The sequence below is a fragment of the Labrus bergylta genome, chromosome 13 (genome assembly GCF_963930695.1).
Source record: "Labrus bergylta chromosome 13, fLabBer1.1, whole genome shotgun sequence".
Taxonomy (NCBI): domain Eukaryota; kingdom Metazoa; phylum Chordata; class Actinopteri; order Labriformes; family Labridae; genus Labrus; species Labrus bergylta.
In genome coordinates, this window is record NC_089207.1 from 19622948 (window position 1) to 19640541 (window position 17594).

General features: G+C 42.5%; 1 protein-coding gene across 1 annotated transcript in view; it reads right to left on the bottom strand.

Moving 5' to 3' along the window:
* Positions 1-17594, bottom strand: part of gli2a (GLI family zinc finger 2a) — an 82459-nt gene that overhangs the window by 50875 nt on the left and 13990 nt on the right. The window contains exon 2 of the mRNA XM_065962411.1: positions 13365-13504. Within this exon, the coding sequence (XP_065818483.1) occupies positions 13365-13479 (115 nt within the window). The 5' untranslated portion in view covers positions 13480-13504. The remainder of the gene's footprint in view (positions 1-13364; positions 13505-17594) is intronic.

Genomic DNA, 17594 nt, shown 5'->3' on the forward strand with positions numbered 1-17594 from the left:
GAAAAGTGTTTTTATTATGTGTCCTTGCCAAAGGTAAATGAGATTATGACTTCCAGCTCTAAATGAGAATACTCAGTTTGCAGTCTTCAGCAGTAATTTTAGGGAAAGGAAAATATGAAAGAACATAAATCTACAGAACCCCCATAGTCAGCTGGACCATGCAAACTCTTGAGAGAAGCAGAGCAACACTAATTGAAGACTTTTGTGAAGTCTTTAACCTGTGTGTAAAAACAAAGAAGCAAATAAAAGATTTAGACATACTCATAACTTGGCTGGTTTCATAAGCAGTTCTGGTTGCCTGTCTTTGTATGAGGTGAGGTGAGTCATTCAAAATGGAAGCCTTGTGTTAAAGTTGTTACTCCAGCTGCCAAACGGCCAAATTCTGGGGCAATTATACCGTCTCTAGTGCTATGACAAGCTGCCGTAGATAAACACTCAGCAGTCAGCATAATACAAACACACACACACACAAACCTTCCTCTATAACAAGAAGGGGACCAGCGGGCTACACTGACCAACTGGGGACCTCTGTTTTCTGGCCATTTGGGAAAAAAAGGTTAATGCAAAATGTACCTTTAGAGTCTTCAAAATGTATTTTTAACAACCCCAAAAAATGTTGAGTATGTTTATCAAAGCTAAGAGCTTTGCATACTGCATTGGCATGCACACAAACACACATATACTGTACCTTCCTATAGAGGCAGTTTGAAGCTTTTCTTGCACAAGCTAGTGAGGATATTTAAACAACGCAATAAGACACCATCTAACTGTGGCTCATATCCCCTTATTACATGCAAACAAGATTCATTTTGTATCCTCAATTGGCTTTATTCCAGGTATTTCAGGACCTTCATGTCTGAACTTCTTTGGTTTAAAAACAGATCAATATTTGTTTGTGTTTAATTTATTATTAATTCCATCATTGATGAATCTGCAGAACTATTTGGATGAGGTTGATGTAAAAAAAAAAAAGCTGGCTTTGGATGACAACAGATTTAGTTTATGATCAAATTTGAGAAAATAGTGATAATCAAGAGACTGGAACAAGGAAATGTATGTTGTTGTTAGTGGTGGTGGTGTTTTTTTGGGGGGAGGGGATGTTCAAACAATATTCATATTATCAAAAAGTTTACTCATCCCATAGTTACCTGCCTTTTGACTAGTTGATTAATATAATATTTCTTTCAGCTGTTTAAAAAAAATATATAAACCAGTCCAGCTTTCTACCGGAGTTTTTCTAACTTGTGTTATAAAGCCTGGAAAAACTTAACTTCAATTCAGGTTTTTGGCACTTATCAATTTTAGAGAAACTGCCTTGAAAAGAAGTAAAAGAAGCACAATTCTGCAGACACAATGCACAACCTCATGCTGATGGACAGTTTTGTAGGTCCATATATTGGACTCAACATACTTCTTGGAACGTTTATAACTTGAGTCAATATTTGCTCACGTCCGTCATCATGGCTTTCTGCGCAAGTCCCACAGTCTGGATGTTAATCACCAATGTTGTTACGAGATGGCTTTTGCATTAAACGTTCCAAGAAGTCGGATGATTTTATAAAGTGATTTCCAGCTTGTAAAGAGTAAGGGTCCCTCCAGGGGTTTGGCAACTTGTGCCAATCCCAAACACCCCCCCCCCCCCCCCATAGTACGGGGGTAGACGCCTCAAAGTCTCCACTTGGGGAGCTGGTCTGGCTTCACAGGAGGAAATATGATGAGGAGTAGAGAACTAATTGGCAAGTGTCCAGGCACCCCACAAGTGCTAATGAACAGGCAAAATGGCCACAGCAAAGATGGAGTGAGAAATCCAGATTGAGGCCGGGGGCTCTTTGTGAGAGGCTCTCTTGCTGAGGCTCCCTGTGAGCCCTCACCCTCTGTCCGGGGCTTAGGCCTACTTCCTCCTCAATAATTAAGGGGTTATCCCCCTGCACAATGGAGAAATTAAACTGTAAAACCTTGTAAGGTAAATTACTGCTTTTCCTGGGAGCTAGAGGAAGTGCCTTGATATGTAAACAATACCCCCTCTTCAGCTGAGTACCCTCTCCCTCTCTCTCTCCCCCCCTTCCTTTCCGTCACCCCCCGCTCCTCACCGCCCTGCCTCCCTCTTTGTTCCGTGGGAATTTCAGATGGGCCAGATTCTCTCTTAAGACTACAACGCTGCTGAATAAAGAGGATTTATAGTACCTTCATCGCTTAAGCATCTCAAACCTGTTTCGCCAAGGCTAACACTCAGAGAATGTGCACCGCACTCGTGCAAAAACCACACACACTTTCTCTACTTTGAGCAGACCGTCACGTGCTACAACACTTTTTTAAAAGTGATGGTTACAATGTGCAAATTGCCAAGGGATCTGTCGGTCATGAGGTGTGAAAGTACCATGTGGGGAATAAATGCTATATAAATGTTGTGCATCAGTTGTGTTTACAGAAATATCCCCGTGCCACAACATGCCAGACAGAAGAATATTTTACCATGACAGACTATTCCCACTTCATAATCTCTGATTAAACAACAATCCAAAGTGGGGAGCAGCTTGAAGTGATCATGGTCAGGGCTGATAGTAAGACAGGATATGGACACGAAAGATACATTTTTCAGTCCCATGAAAATAGGATTCAAATGTAAACTTTTCCTTCACACTTACGGGCCTGAAAAAGGAAGAACAGTAAATATTTTGTGGTCTTGTTCTGTCTATCGAATGGAAATAAAATGTGTATTACAAACAACATCGATTGTTGTTCCGGTTACTTTGTCTGCGCCTGTAGGTAGATTTGTTTTGTAGCCAGCAAAATGGCGACGTCCATCATGAGAAACAAATTACAGCAAACATTAGTAACAGATGTATGTTGTGGTTGCAGTGCAGATATGCAGAACTTAATTGTGGTGGTGGATTCTTATCCCAGCATGCATAAATAAAAAAGCAATTCAATGAAAGAGTGTAAACACGGTACATAATTAAAGTACATTATAGTGTCGCTGGAAATACATACAAGACGCTTAAGTCTCCAATCCCGCTAACAACGTGACATTCGACAATGAATTATAAATCAAAGCTTTCCAGTTATGTCCAAAGTTAACCCCTCAGTCAAATGTGAATGGATATTTAGTGTGGACGTACTGTGTGAGGGTATTATCAGGTACAATGTGAAGGTGTGATTAAAGTAAAGAGCTGAAACTAATGATAGTTTTCACTGTTTGGGAAAAATGTTCATTTAAAAATGTCATCTTCAAAAATCAACCTACGTCCTCTACATGTCTCTCTGTAAAAACCTTTATAAATCACAGACTGTATGACGATGGTGGTCAAGCTGCGTTCTCTTGCAGTTTTGTGCATGTCACATTCATGTCAGCAGTGAACATGTCTGTATTCGCTGCTGCCAGGGGACGACCCCGCTGCTTCTCTTTGAAGCCGGAGCCAAGAATTCTTCGGCTTAGCTGACACTGTTGGGGAAATCACCTGGCAAACAAAACACAACAGGCTTACACGCTATGCTAACACACAGGCTCTCATTCACGCCAACCCTTTTCATTCTTAGACTGTTTATTAGACAGCTGCCTCCTCACATATGTAACAAAAGCCAAAGGCAAGGGATACACCTTGAAGTGTCATTTAATGCTCCTGAGCTGGTGTGTGTGTGTGTTTGTGTGGGGTAGCCTTGTTCAAGGGCACCTCGGCAGTGCTCAGGCAGTAAACTGGCACCTCTCCAGCTACCAGACTAATCTAATTTCCAGATTTGGTCCGCACTGGGTCTTGAACCGCCCTCCTTCCTGTTCCCAACCCAAGTCCTTACAGACTGAACTACTGCCGTGATTACTATATCAATTCATTTCTAATAACAACATATTTTATGTTTGATTTCAGGAGCCTCAGGCTACATGCCATTTTCAAAAAACAGCATTTGCAGAGAAAATCTATATTTATTTTTCAATTTAACCTTTTTTGTCCACATTTTCAGATGTTTTGTCTACGTTCACATTAAACACATGCATAAAGACATATATATCACAAGAGGATTGTAGTACATTCGGCTTGAATGTGCTTGTTTAGACGCATTGGTTCTCTCAGCTGCACTCTATGAAGGGCTGATACTGTATTCATCTGTGTTTTTATATTTCTGCCACCTTCATACATTTGAACCAAGCAGGAAACTCTGGTGTAATGTAGTGAACATGGAAGAGCAGAAAACTGCAGTTCCTTGAGGGTCCACTGGAGGCTGGATGCAAAATCTAGGGAATCCCCATTAACCCTATTTACCCTATTTACCCTATACCCCTTTATTAAAGTGTCAATTTTTACAGCAGAAAAAAATCATGTACACGGCATGGCAAAAAAGGCTTTGGTCTCTGTCACTCATTTCTTTATTAGTAAAAACTTAAGAGGGTTTTCTTCTTTTTTTTTAAAGCTTATCCGATTGGATTTTAAGAAGGATACGAGAAAAAAGGGCTAAGAGATAAATCTGGGTGTGACTGGGATGACTGACGGGCTGTTCCTAGACTGATTGGATACTAGGCAGCGATAGCCTTCGTACATGGTTACCTTCCATCGTTGGGATTCAGAAATCAGAGGCTAACATCATTGAGATTATGTCCATGTTTTATACAGACAAAGGTAATAACAGTGCTCTGGCCATTCAGGCTAGACAGGTCAAAGAAAAGTCTGTAGTGTTTGCCAAGTGTTAAAAGTAATTTAAGAGTCAAATCGTAGTCGTAAAGTTTCTAGAAATGAAGTGGCTTATTTCAAGAACTCTGCCAGACCCTGCCAGGAGCAGCACTGAATCATCTGTTGCTACCCAGCAGTTACAGAACCACTGTCTTCATTCCTGTTTCTGCTGCCATATTTCTGCAGCTGCATGATGAATGACATTACAAATTTGTTCTCCATATGGCAGCATTATTTTTCCTTTTTTTTTTTTTTTTACCCGGGACCATGACAACCATACAATTCCTTCATGACAGGCTTTGCAGTGATTACAGAGCACTGTGACTAATAGTAGTGCGGTCCTGAAGCACTTTCTCAAAAATGATATGACACTGTAGCAAATACATACTTATTGCTGTATAAAAAACAACCTTTTTTATCCTGAAGTAAAGAATGGTACAAGAAGGAACTGTGCAGGAAAAAATAGCCTCCAGCTGGAATTCTGTCTCTTTTCTATTTGACTAAATCAATCCGACTTAAGTCCTCTTAGAGTGTCTCTGTGAAGTATCATAAATTAGCAGTATATTCAATACATGCCTCCTCAATAAGCACTATTTCTAAAAAAAGACCATGAGATGTATTTGACTGATATTTCAGAGTGAATAAGTGGACCTCTAGGTAAAGACAGCTTAGGGAATTGGGTAAACATTGTTAGGAAACTTGCTGATTGTCTTCCTTTCTCAGACTTAATAAGAAGATTGATGTTATTCTAATGTGTCAACTTGAGTTAGAACTGGAGGCGTTTGGAAACAAATAGTGCAAATCTCCAAAAGTGCAACAGTTCATTAACCTGCACCTGTTGAAATGGATATGCGACAAGCATCTCAAGAGCAAAAAGGACACATTACCTACCTGCCCTGGATTTTTCTGTATCGTCTTTCAGGATTACTTGTCAGGAGAAAAACTTAAAAGCCCTTCCTTCAACCACAAGCAGTTTCATATGTATGTATTTCTGTGGGTGCACAGTTGTTTTAAAAGTCTGAGAGGGAGATGTGGGACGCTTCCTGCTTCCATTTATACACAACAACAAAAAAAACACACTAAAGACCTCCTGATCAAACCCCATACTGAACACATACGGTAGATAGATTCAGATATTTCCATAAAGCCTATTGTCTTTAACCTGAAGTAGTTCAAACATGGTTTTCTTTGTTATCATGAGAACGACTTTTTACGAGCTCATGATGAAAGCTGAGCCAACTCGTTTTGCAATAAGAGCAACAAGAATTAATTAAATTATCCATGTGTGATAAAAACGGCTTCGTCATACATACTTCTCTTTAATCTTGAACTTTCAGTTTTTCCTCTCTGTTCCTGTTCTCGGGACGTGTTCCAGTTGCCAGGGAATTGTAGACTGAGTCAGATTTTGTTTGTTTAAAATTGCTTCCACTGTATTTACCTAGGCAACCTCATCTGCTTATTTTGCTGGTTGCACAGTTTACTGCAACTCGTCTACGTCCTCTCTTTGGATTGATGCCACTGTGGACGGCCAATGTCATGGCTGCACACTCCGTCTGGAAAAAAGACTCCCTGCTCGTGGGGATGTGACCGTGCTGTAAAAGTTTATTATTTCATAAATGTTTATGGAATTCCTCCGCCTCCGCTGCTAACCTAGCCGCTGACAGGGCCGGCTGGTGTTGTGTCTGCCTCTGACCGTTTTATTTCAAACTATTTCACTTAGTTCCCCCGCTGGCTGGCAGGTGATTTGTGAGAACAAGTCTTGTTATATGTGACTTTGCCCCAGAGCTCGCAGTGATTAAGCTAATTGCTAAATGCTAGCAGAGGCTGGAGAGCAGCAGCAGCAGCGAAACCTTAGATCTGTAATTACGAGAACCAGCGTTCCACTCGGCAGGAATTTCACTGACGGCAAAAAAAATCTATTTCCTCTCCTTGTTTTCTGTGGCAGCTACAACACAATTTGAAAGACACCAACCTTTCAGTTTAGTCCGGCACAACTGTGTCTGCTGGGGGCCACAAAAGTCTGAAGCATTTATATAAACATGTTTACAATTCTCCCTGAAGGTAAATATGTTCATGCAAACTTTTTCCAGGTGCATATGGTCTTATATGTGTTCTTGACTTTTGCCTGAGTAACTGCAGACATGCACTTCTCATCATGGGTGAGTGGGCTTTTTTTGCAGTGCTGTGATTAATTCACTTCCTCCAGCAGCATTTCTCTGAAGGCGGAACACAGCTGTGTCTGCAGTCGAAGGGGGGTGTGCATGTTTGTGTATGTGTGCGTGTGTGGAGGGGGGGGTACGAACCGGAAGAGCCTGACCACAAACTGTCCGCCTCTAGACCAACTCAGCCATAGGAACCAGGCCTGTTTACACAAGCGCCTCCCGCCCGTGTTTACAGCTAGCACACATTTTTGTTTTACCACGTCTAAACTCCTCAGACGTTTATTTTGCTTCACTTGAACTGTGAGTGTGAGGGCTACATTAGCGGATGAAAGTAGCCGAATCTAGCAAACTGGAAGCCCAACTCTGATGGACAATGGGGGATACGCCGGGTCAGGGAGATTGAGAGTTGAAAGCATCAAAATGCTCTTTCAACAAGTTCTTTAATAACCTGCTGCGTCTTCCCCGTCAAAAAAGAAAGCCGTTGCCTGAGGCGACACCTTAAAGCAGAGGAGAGAGCCAGCCACCGTATTGGGCTGATTCCCATCAGTCCAACAAACAAAACACACAGGAAGCGTCTTAGAAGCAGGGGCATGGATTACACTCTGCATGCTGGGGGAAAGCTTTCTGTTTAAGAGAGGATGAAGCACCAAAAGAGAAAAAGGTAAAAGTGAAGGAGGAATGGAGAGACTGGAGGGATGGGGAGGGAAAGCTGGCTAACGGGGGTGTTGGTTAATCCCCTAAAGCATCCATATATTGCCTCCACCTCCACTCTCTCTCTCTCTCTCTCTGCTTGTAAACGACGAGGAATGTAACATGTTGTCTTTGGGCCCTGTGTGCGCAGACGCCTATGGTACAGAGAGATTTATATTCGCAGACATTGCCCACAGCATACCACTTTGCTTTTTAAACTCTGGAGGCTTTGAAGCAAAGGCAGCCTTTTCCAAGGAAACAACCAATATCAGAAACGTCCTCTCATTTGAGTTTGATTTATGTTTCACTACCACATTAGAGACCTGCCAAAGGCTGTGAGTCCGTCATTCAGTCAATAAACTACAGGCATTGGCTCAGAAGTGCAATTTGAAGACTAGGCTGCTTAATATTTGCCTTTATGACTGCCTTCTAAGTATTCACTAAAATAAACATCCGTTCTGAGAAATTCCTTTTGAGAAAACGAGGATGACAAGTCTCCAACGTGCTTTCAACTTTGTTAAAAATTCCTCTGAACTCTGTGGATGGATTCATTTTTTAACCATTTTCTTCGCTCGGTTATTTCAAGTAAACATAAAAAAAAGAATGCAGGAACCTTATGTTTAAATCAGTTTTAAATAAAATGTAAAAGTAGTCATGATAATACATCTATATGGAGCAAGCTATGCTTCAAAACCGTTGGGAACAATCGCTAGCAATCACTTGTGGGGAGGCCAACTGCAGCGCTCTTCTTTTACTATCTAGGCCAGACCTTCTGTGATGATGAAGGCTGAAACTTCAGTGAGTACCAGGCTTGGAAAATAAAATGAAATCCAAAACGAGAACACGCCTTTCTGCTTTTATTTAGCGTAACTAATCTTTAAATCCAGTCTCGGCCAGCCATCGAACAAAATGAAATCTAAGATAAGACAGAGAAAGACAGACTGACAGTGCTTTCACACACTTAACTCCTGAAAATTTCCAAAAATGTTTTGGGATAAGTTGGATGTGTGAACGCAGACAGACACATTTTTCAACATGAAGTTCGGATGAGTTGATGTGATTCTCCTCCACTGGTCACCAAATACAGATGCTGTGTCTTGGCCACATTTGGAATCCATATAAATGCACAAGCTACTATGTGCTAAGTGTCTGATTATAGGTCTTCTTTCATCCCTTCTGACACAGTCTTACTTTGAAATGGCCTTACAGACCCTGGTCTCCTTGGCAAAAAGTCCTGAATTGTTGGACCCCTCCATTGCACTCCACTGCCAACCCAAGCAGATGCAATTGGCCTTTCTACTGCGTCATCTGCCTCCCTTTATGATGGACATCCAGAGCTTTTGCTTGGACAGTCATTTATTGGTGAATGCTGGCATACGTTGAAAGAACATGACAGATGCTGCAGGATCCCTTATGAGAAGCCTCAGTTATTATTGAATTACATATTTTGGGAAGATTTTTCCAAGCAGGCTTATAGGGAATATGTGAATGTGTGTGTTGTACAACATGAGTCCAGTCTGAAATTTAGGCACATAGCGGTCATCACAGCCTTAAAATCCAGTGAACAGTGAACCTGCAGACGAAGCTTTAGGCTTGCTAAAAGACGAAGGCTAAAAAAAAATTGTCATTCCGGGAGAGAAACATAATCAGTCTCTGTTAAAGTCATTCTGGGACAGCAGTGAGTTCCTGACAGTGTGTGTCAGTGTATAGACCCTGACAGGAAAATAAACAATACAAGGACTTAGTCAATAAGCTTTCCTGTAAGCTTGTTGCCTCCAGATCTTCTCAAGTATCAGTAAAGTATTATTGATACGCTTTTACATATTTTTACTGTAGATGACACCTGATAGAGCCGATTCTGGGGATATGTAAAAATGAAACCTTTGACATGTTTGGAGGCTCTGGGAGCCAGGGGAGTTGTATCTTGTATCTACAGACTTGTAACCTGAGCTACAGTTGTTCTTTAAAAAAGGAAAATTACAAAATAATGCTCAAAGGATCATGCATCATTTTCACTCAGTGGACAGAATACTTAAGGCATCAGAAGGTAAATTCTCTGATCCTTTCAACTGAGTTGGAAGGCCAAGGAGTTAAACCAAAGGAGGGCGCAGGGGTCTGGCATGAATGTGGTCATTTCTGTATATGCCTGACCGCTGAGCCCCCCCCCCCCCACCAACCCCCTCCTCCAACTCTTACCCAGTATGTGGAACCACAGCCTCATTTAGGAGCGTAGAAAGAAAGGCAGAAATCTCTTTCTCAGGAAGATTAGTGGCTGTCCCTTTGGAGTAGGCTCGCGGACCGAGAGGGAGCTCGGAGAGGCGGGGCTCTATTTTTCTCTAGGACATTTTTCTCTGACTGGGGTGGAGAGGGGGGGCATGACCTGCTTCAGAGCACCCTCCAGAAAAAGGCTCTATGGGCAGTGCAGAGACCCCAGTGAAGACCTTTCAAGATTTCCCCATGATGGTTCATGATGATTAACACACCGCTTGTTATCGCAGAGCCATGCTTTACTCCCTGCAAGATTAATTATACCAGATTTCTCTTCTTCATGCAGCTACCCAGCGTACACTCTACATCAAACATGCGGCTAACCAACTTCAGGGGGAAATATGGACTTTGGTTGATCTGATGCTGTATTCTTCAGCAAGTGTTGACAATGAGGACATATTTTTCTGGCGCCTGTGAATAACTATCTGTGCATTTTGTATGCTGAAGAACATCAACAACTGTCAGGAGTTTGCTTTCCGAAAGTCTGAAATCTTCCCCCCCCCCAAAAAAAAGACTCAACTCACTGCTTCTGAAGAAATAATCAGAGTGTTACCGAGCTCGTCTGCTCTACTGGCCTCGTACAGTCAAACAACAGCGTGAGGAATGATGGAAAAAGTCTTCTTCTGCAAACTTTCTCAGCATAAAATAAGGCCGTAAAACATGAATTTGGCAGATTTGTGCTTTAACCGTACTTCTTCTGAGCCAATTTGAGCATCCATGCTAGTCTTTGGTGTGAAGTGGGGAGAAGGAGGGGGGTGCATCAATCACAGGTATTCCTTTGAAACCGTGAGATGTTTTACGGTCCTGGTAGCGGGCACCTAATCTGAACACATGTTACTCTGACATGGTAAAGCACAAGCCGACACAGACTCATAAATCCCGGAGCTTTGGAGTCAGGTTGCAAGGGCCGAGCTTGTGGAAGCACGCCCTGTGGCTGCGAGACAGATGCAGGCTGTCACACAAAATGTGGGTGCCCATTTAAAACCATTAACAAGGCTCGGAGAAAGACGCCTGATTCCTATCAAACAGACTTAACCCGACCTGGGTTTTTTTTTTTTTTTCTTCTTCTTCTCAACATCCCTCCTTTCTCCACTTCCTCTCGGACCCGGACAAATACTCTGCATTAGCGGCACAGACACACTTCCATCATGTCTCAACACTCGGAGACAGGTTCAACAGGGCAAATCATGTCTCCATGAAACACAAGCAAAGTGAGCTCTTGTGAAACAAGTTATGAGAGTTGAGGCCAGCTGACACATCGGATTGGGGTGAACAAGATGTTCTCAGGATGTTGCTGCTTAAGTTACACTTTTGAGCTTTCAGCCTGTTCTTATTCTATAGTCTTCATGTGCTGACACTTTTTAATGCCGCTCTGACTCTCAGACACACATATCATATTTTTACACTTAATAACGATTCTAGTAAAACATCAAATGTCTTGAAGGCTGATTTGAAACTAGGGATATAAAATACAAGTCCTAGGCACCAAATATTTGTTAATTTCTTGATTTAATTTCCAAGAAAACGTCAAAAAGCTTTGGTATTTTGTTGATTATTAAAATAACAGAGATTGAATCATTTTAAACTTGGTATTGAAAAGTATCAAATATCATGACAACCATAACCTCTGAGTAGGAAGACAGAGTCTAGTTGGAGTGGGGGTTGTAATCATTTGTGGAGAGTAGTGCAAATTCATGTATGAAACAAAAATCCAAAAATAGCGTAGTTGTTATTAAATCCATGCTGCGTATTTCCTCAACTAACAAGGACATTTTTTAAAGGTTATTTTTGTGCCTTTATTTGAGAGGGTAGAGTGGATAGAGTTTAAAATGGGATGAGAGGGGCGGGGGAATCAGATGCAGCAAAAGGTCGGTGGTCAGTCGAACCCGGGGCAGTGCACTTTGAGGACCACAGCCTCTACACACAGGGGCGGGGCGAAATAACCACTAGGCTTTACGGCGCTCTGACCAAGTAGTTTTTGTTTACCAATCTCCCATTTCCATATTAGAAAGAGAGACATTGAGTGTCCTGGCCTAGAGGGGCAGCAGCACAACAAAAAGTTACATAAAACACAGAGTAATTACAAACCAAAATGGACCCCAACAGGAACTTATAAAAGGGACCTAAACAGAAAGTGAGAGACAATTATGGACAGTAATGTTTTAATAGCAGCCTGGAATGTGAAGACGATGACTTTGTGGCATTTCTTTTTCTTTCTTTTCTTAAGCTTAAGAGTACTGGCTGCATGGGTTTAGGACTACTTTGTGATTCCATTGTGAATACCATCAAGCTGAAGAAAAGAGGACCGTAAAGTAAAGCAAGAAGAATGTTTCCTAGCTTCTTGATTTATTCACATTTGTCCCACATTGTTGTCTCCACATGCATACTAATTTGAGGAAAAGTTCAAATAAAAAGAAAGAGTAATCAAAAACAAAAGCATTCAAACTATCTAATGGCATACCAACGTCCTACTTCCACCGTCCCTCTGTGTGAGAGGAAGTGCGCGTTGTGATGGCAGGCCACCAGGCCCTTCATTAAACAGTAAAACTACTTGAATGGTTGGTTCCTGCAGCGGCCCTCAGATGATGCCAGAGTCTCTTCCTGAGGGGTTTAAGTGTCCACCAGAGCACTCCACCAGCAGGCATTAGCAATTTATAACAGCGGAGCCTGAACAAGGTCCTCAAACCTCGTTATGACGAGTTTTCATCACACATCCACTGGTGAAAACATGAGCGCTCATCTTTTAATTATGACCCCTTTGTAGTGAGAATCTTGCACACCCTGCACCCTCCGTGTTACCTCACAAGCACAAATAAACCCTGATGGGTGCACACCACTTTTTTTTTTTTTTTTTTTACAGTGGCGGATGGTTATGAAAATGAAACCCCAGCAGTCTACATGACACACAATGGTCCTCACAGTGTAAATGACTGAATAATTCATGCCGTGGCAAGCACAATATTATCTTATATTTATCTTTGCTGGTTAGAAAAACTTGTGTCCTCTTTGTTGAGGTGCCAGGGAGGGCGCACTGAATCGTCCTAGTTTCTCACCCCTGAACAATTAATGCTCATAGCTCCTCTCGTGGCAGGCCACCAAGCCCATCATTAAGCAGAAACACGAATAAAGCCACAATGTCATACGACATCTTCTTAGCATTTCAAAGGTGCTTTCTTCTTTCCAGCCTGTATCCAAGGCCTCTGATACACCATGTTGTCCAGCCGATCTTAGTAATTCATGAAATTTACACTTGGGAGGTGAGAACAAGGTCTTTCGACCTCATTAAAACATTTTTTTCATCAGCCATTCCCTGACATCTCAGAACCACGCGGCCTCCGTCGGTTGGTCTGAGCCTTTCATGTGCCGCCCAGCTACTTATGTGAGTAGCCATAACATTTCAGTTCACTGCACTTCAGAGTTCATGAACGCACCATATAGGAGGCCTAGATCGTACTGCAAGTTCACTTAATGACAGTACTTTGATTTTGTAGCTGATATTTGTAAAGCTTACAGAATATCCTCCCTGTATCAACATCTACCATGATGGGGGCAAGAGACAAGATGATTGGAAAAGAAAAGGTACCTCTGGTCAGAGTGGTTGGCGATGGCTTCTTTGGGAGTTCTGAGAAGCTGCTTCCGTCCAGACCTGAACTCTTACACTCCTTCTTCTCAGTGGCTGTTGGAGCGGAAGTCTCCATGCTGCTCTTCAGTGTCTGTCAAAACCTTCAGAAGCAGAAAAAGAGAAACGAATGTTAGACTGAATATCTGAAGTCGTCTATCCATCCACCCATCCATCCATCCATTATCTATAACACTTTCCCCTGCTATGAGTCACGGGGGGCTGGAGCCGATCCCAGCTGTCATTGGGCGGGAGGCGGGGTTAGACCCTGGACTGTTGTCACATATAGAGACAGACAACCAGCCACACTCACATTCACACCTACTGGCCAATATAGAGTCACCATTCAACATAACGAGCATGTCTTTGGACTGTGGGAGGAAGCTGGAGTACCTGGAGAGAACCCACACATGCCGGGGGGGAAAATGCAAACTCCACACAGAGAGGTTCCTGTCAGACTGGGAATCAAACCAGGAACCTCCCTAACCACTGATCCACTGTTCAACCCATCTGAAGTTGTGGATCAACTGAGCTGTCCAGCAGTTTTATAATGTGGAAAGAGACGTTCAAAAGCGCTGCAGTGTCGTTTATTTCCATCAAGTTACGATTTTGTTATGTATGAACAGATTCTTTAAGTGTAGTACAATGAATATTTTGCAATTTCGCCATAAGTGTGTGTGTGTGTGTGTGTGTGTGTGTGTGTGTGTGTGTGTGTGTGTGTGTGTGTGTGTGTGTGTGTGTGTGTGTGTGTGTGTTTATTCTTTGAGTGAAACTAATGTCAGGTCAGGCCCTGAACACACACGCACGCACAAAAACACATGCACACCCAGGTTTCTCTGTTTGGTGTCATGAGTTCACAGTGCTCCTCTGTTCCATTTGTAAACGTGAGAGGCTGTTGGCGCTGTGGTTTTAACCGCACACACTCTGTCAATACCTCCTCATGTCTGTGTGAATGGCTCCACGACTTGGCAACATGCCACTTGTTTGACTTGGTGGGACCTACAAGATCATCCTCTGCCGAGAACAAACAAGACCCCCGTCCCAGCCCGGGGAGGGAAAAGTCAGCTCGTGGTCGACGCTTTTCCACCTGAGAGAACGTCTGACAAAACGCTGAGATGACGACACTGCAAGACTGAGCAACTGGATGTGATCAGAGGGAGTGACTTCATACGCCACAGGTGCAAGGAAAGCAACATATCTCCATGTTTACAAGGGAAAATAATAATCAGAACGCTCCTCACACCTGCTGGCAGCTACAGGACTTAAACTTCATTAAAACTAAACTTGCACAGTCTAAATTCTTGTAAAGAAAAAGTGTTAATGTCCTGACTTGTGCCCAGTGGTCAAAAACAACAGCTCATTCCTCATTCATTCATTCACACTGATGTTTAAGTAATATTGGGCTGTAAATAAGTACACACAAATATTTAAAGCATCAAGTAGTTATGAGTCTGCTGGTGTAATTATTTTTAATTACACCGTCATCTCTTCTTGTACCTTTAAATGTACAAAATGTAGAATTTGAATGTTTACACTAAAATATCTAAATTAAGTAAAAATTGACTTAACCTATGTTATATAATTTTTCTTGTTGAGTACTTACATTACCTCAAATATTTCCAAAAGTGATCAAATAAAAGAGACATCTGTCATTTAATAGTTGTAAAGGGTCATGACCGAGCCGCCATGACAGACACGACATGTTTATGGTTGCCGTGGAAACACCGGATGTTACGTCAGTTGCTACTGAAAGCCGTCGTACTGTTGCTGCATGTGCTGCTACGATAAAGGCGTCATGTAAATTATACTCGGATACATTAGCTCGACTGTAAACATATTCTCTTCCTCAGGTCGGTTTCAGCCGGTTGTCTCGACTACGGCCAACAAAAAAACATTCCGATCCTAAATATTTCCAAAATTTTGAGACATGAACGAACACTTTTAAACAGAACAGAAGTTGCAGGTTCTTTTTCCAGACATGATCATTTTGTGAGTGGAGTTCAAAGTGCAACATATATACTGAACAACAATGACGGCTTTAGTGAAAACAGTCACACTCCCACCTACTGCCTGTTGGATGTATGTATTCAAAGGGTTAATACGAACTACATACTACAAGTTATAGGAGGGTGTGAATCATCATGGAGGCAGAGGATGATACTGTCATTGGTTGGAATAAGTAATTGCTCAGTGATCTGGTAACCACAAGCTGAATGTGTGAAGTGCTGTTTTCGGTTTCATGTGGATATCCAACATGTCATCCTTCATTGTGAGGTGTGTGTTAGCCTCCACGTCTGCGACCCTTCGAAGGTGCCAGTCGCCTGTCACCGAGCCAATGTAAGCCGATTAGAGGTGGGTGACTAACAGGTTTAGGCTGCATCTGCTTCCTGATTTTTTCCCTGTGCCAAGACGTCCTCGAGCCTCGTTTTGGAGAACTCCGTCACTCTGACATCACCTTTGTGATAGAATTTAATGTGCTCTTTCATTGGCTTTTATCTTATTCAGCTCTGGCTAAAGAAACTGGCTCTTTTTTTTTTTTTGTTAGTGGCCCCTCTTGGCCCAGATAAGATGTGCCCATGAACGCGGCGGTGCTCACAGCAACTGAGTTTGCCTTTCAAGCAGCCGGCCCCTTAAAAATAACTGAGAAGCCTCCCCTTAACGTCACCGTCTGATGAACATCTGGCACCACATTAATGGCTGTTTCCGTGCTTTTACAGCATGCCAACTATTTGCTTTCCGATTGCCTCTGAACCTTCAGCCAACATTTAGATGAAGAAAGGTCTGGGGGTACAGGCACCTGTGAGGGTCATTTACCAAAAAAAACCCAAAACAATATCAGCAGGTGCAGTGTAGTGGACGGTTATATCTAAAACTTCAAAAAGATCATTCAGTCTTTCCTTTTCCAAGAAGTGGCCCCAAATTCACCCTGACCCCCCTTCCCAAACATTTCCCTAATTCTTTGGAGCTGTTGCATTCCCCCCCTCTCTCCGTTGTCTCCCTGCAGGCCAGCCCCGCGTTGCCCCTCCTGACAGTGGAGCCCGGCTCTGACAGGCTGGTACAGGTGTCAGGAACCGAGTGGACAGATGGCAGGGGCCAAAGGCGAACAAACAACAAGGGTGCACTTCTTTTCTCATCTTCTGGTTGGCTGGGCAGCCCGTTGCAGCACCAAACAGGATAAGCCCCCCCAAAAAACCCACTCAGCCCCCTCTCTCCTTACCCCACCTTCTTGTGCCATGTGAACACAAGCGGCAGACTTCAGATAGCAGGATTACCCCCCCCCCCCTGCTTACAGCACACAAAGTCACCAAAATACCAAGAATTCAAAATACATTGTCCTACTTGTAACAACACGAGACAGAGATATTGACAAAATGGGTAAAATAAAATAAAAAAAAGACACCATATGATGAGCCTTACTTGCTTATCAAATGAATTCTGGGGATTGGAGGGAGTAAAAGACAACAGCAAGGCCAATAAAGCAGCTAAATCTCAAAATGGGAATCAGATTCCTGATTTTAATGGTTTATTTACTTAATTTCATTTAAAAGCTGCTTTTATTTTTACGTGGGCAAGACTAGGCTAACCATATCCGAACCCCAAACCCAAAGTTTAACAGTGAGGCTGCTTTGTTCTTGTTCCTTCCTGCCACACAACCACAAACTGGATGTTGTTGTTTCTTCAATAAGGAATGTCTTCGCCTTCAGGGCGATTTAATCTAACAGACATTCAGAGTGAGCTTCAGTGGAGGGTCTTGGAAGTGCATGACTTCTGCTTTAACTGTGGTTGTGAAGTGAACACAGATGCCAAGAAATATGTCGTGTGTTTAATACATTCAACAAATTCCTCAATTATGTTGTCAGGCACGGTCTGCCCACACTGGGAAGGCCGTCAAATTGTTTTAATCGGTAGGAGAAAAGGCTTTTTGTAGCTGAGTAGTGTACTTGAAGGCACAAATTAAACCTTTACCTGCTTTTTAAATATTTTGGTGTCTAAATGTCCCGTCCGTGTATCGCTGCAGATGTTACAGAATCGATGTGGCAGCAAATGCTGTGTTGCCAGTTCTGAAAGACACATCATCTATGTTGCAGTTCACAATAAAGCCAGCAGGCGCAGTAGAAGCCAAACGACATGATGCAGTGCACATTTTGTTTTAAATAAGACAAGCATGTTTGACGAACTCTATCCACCGCCAGC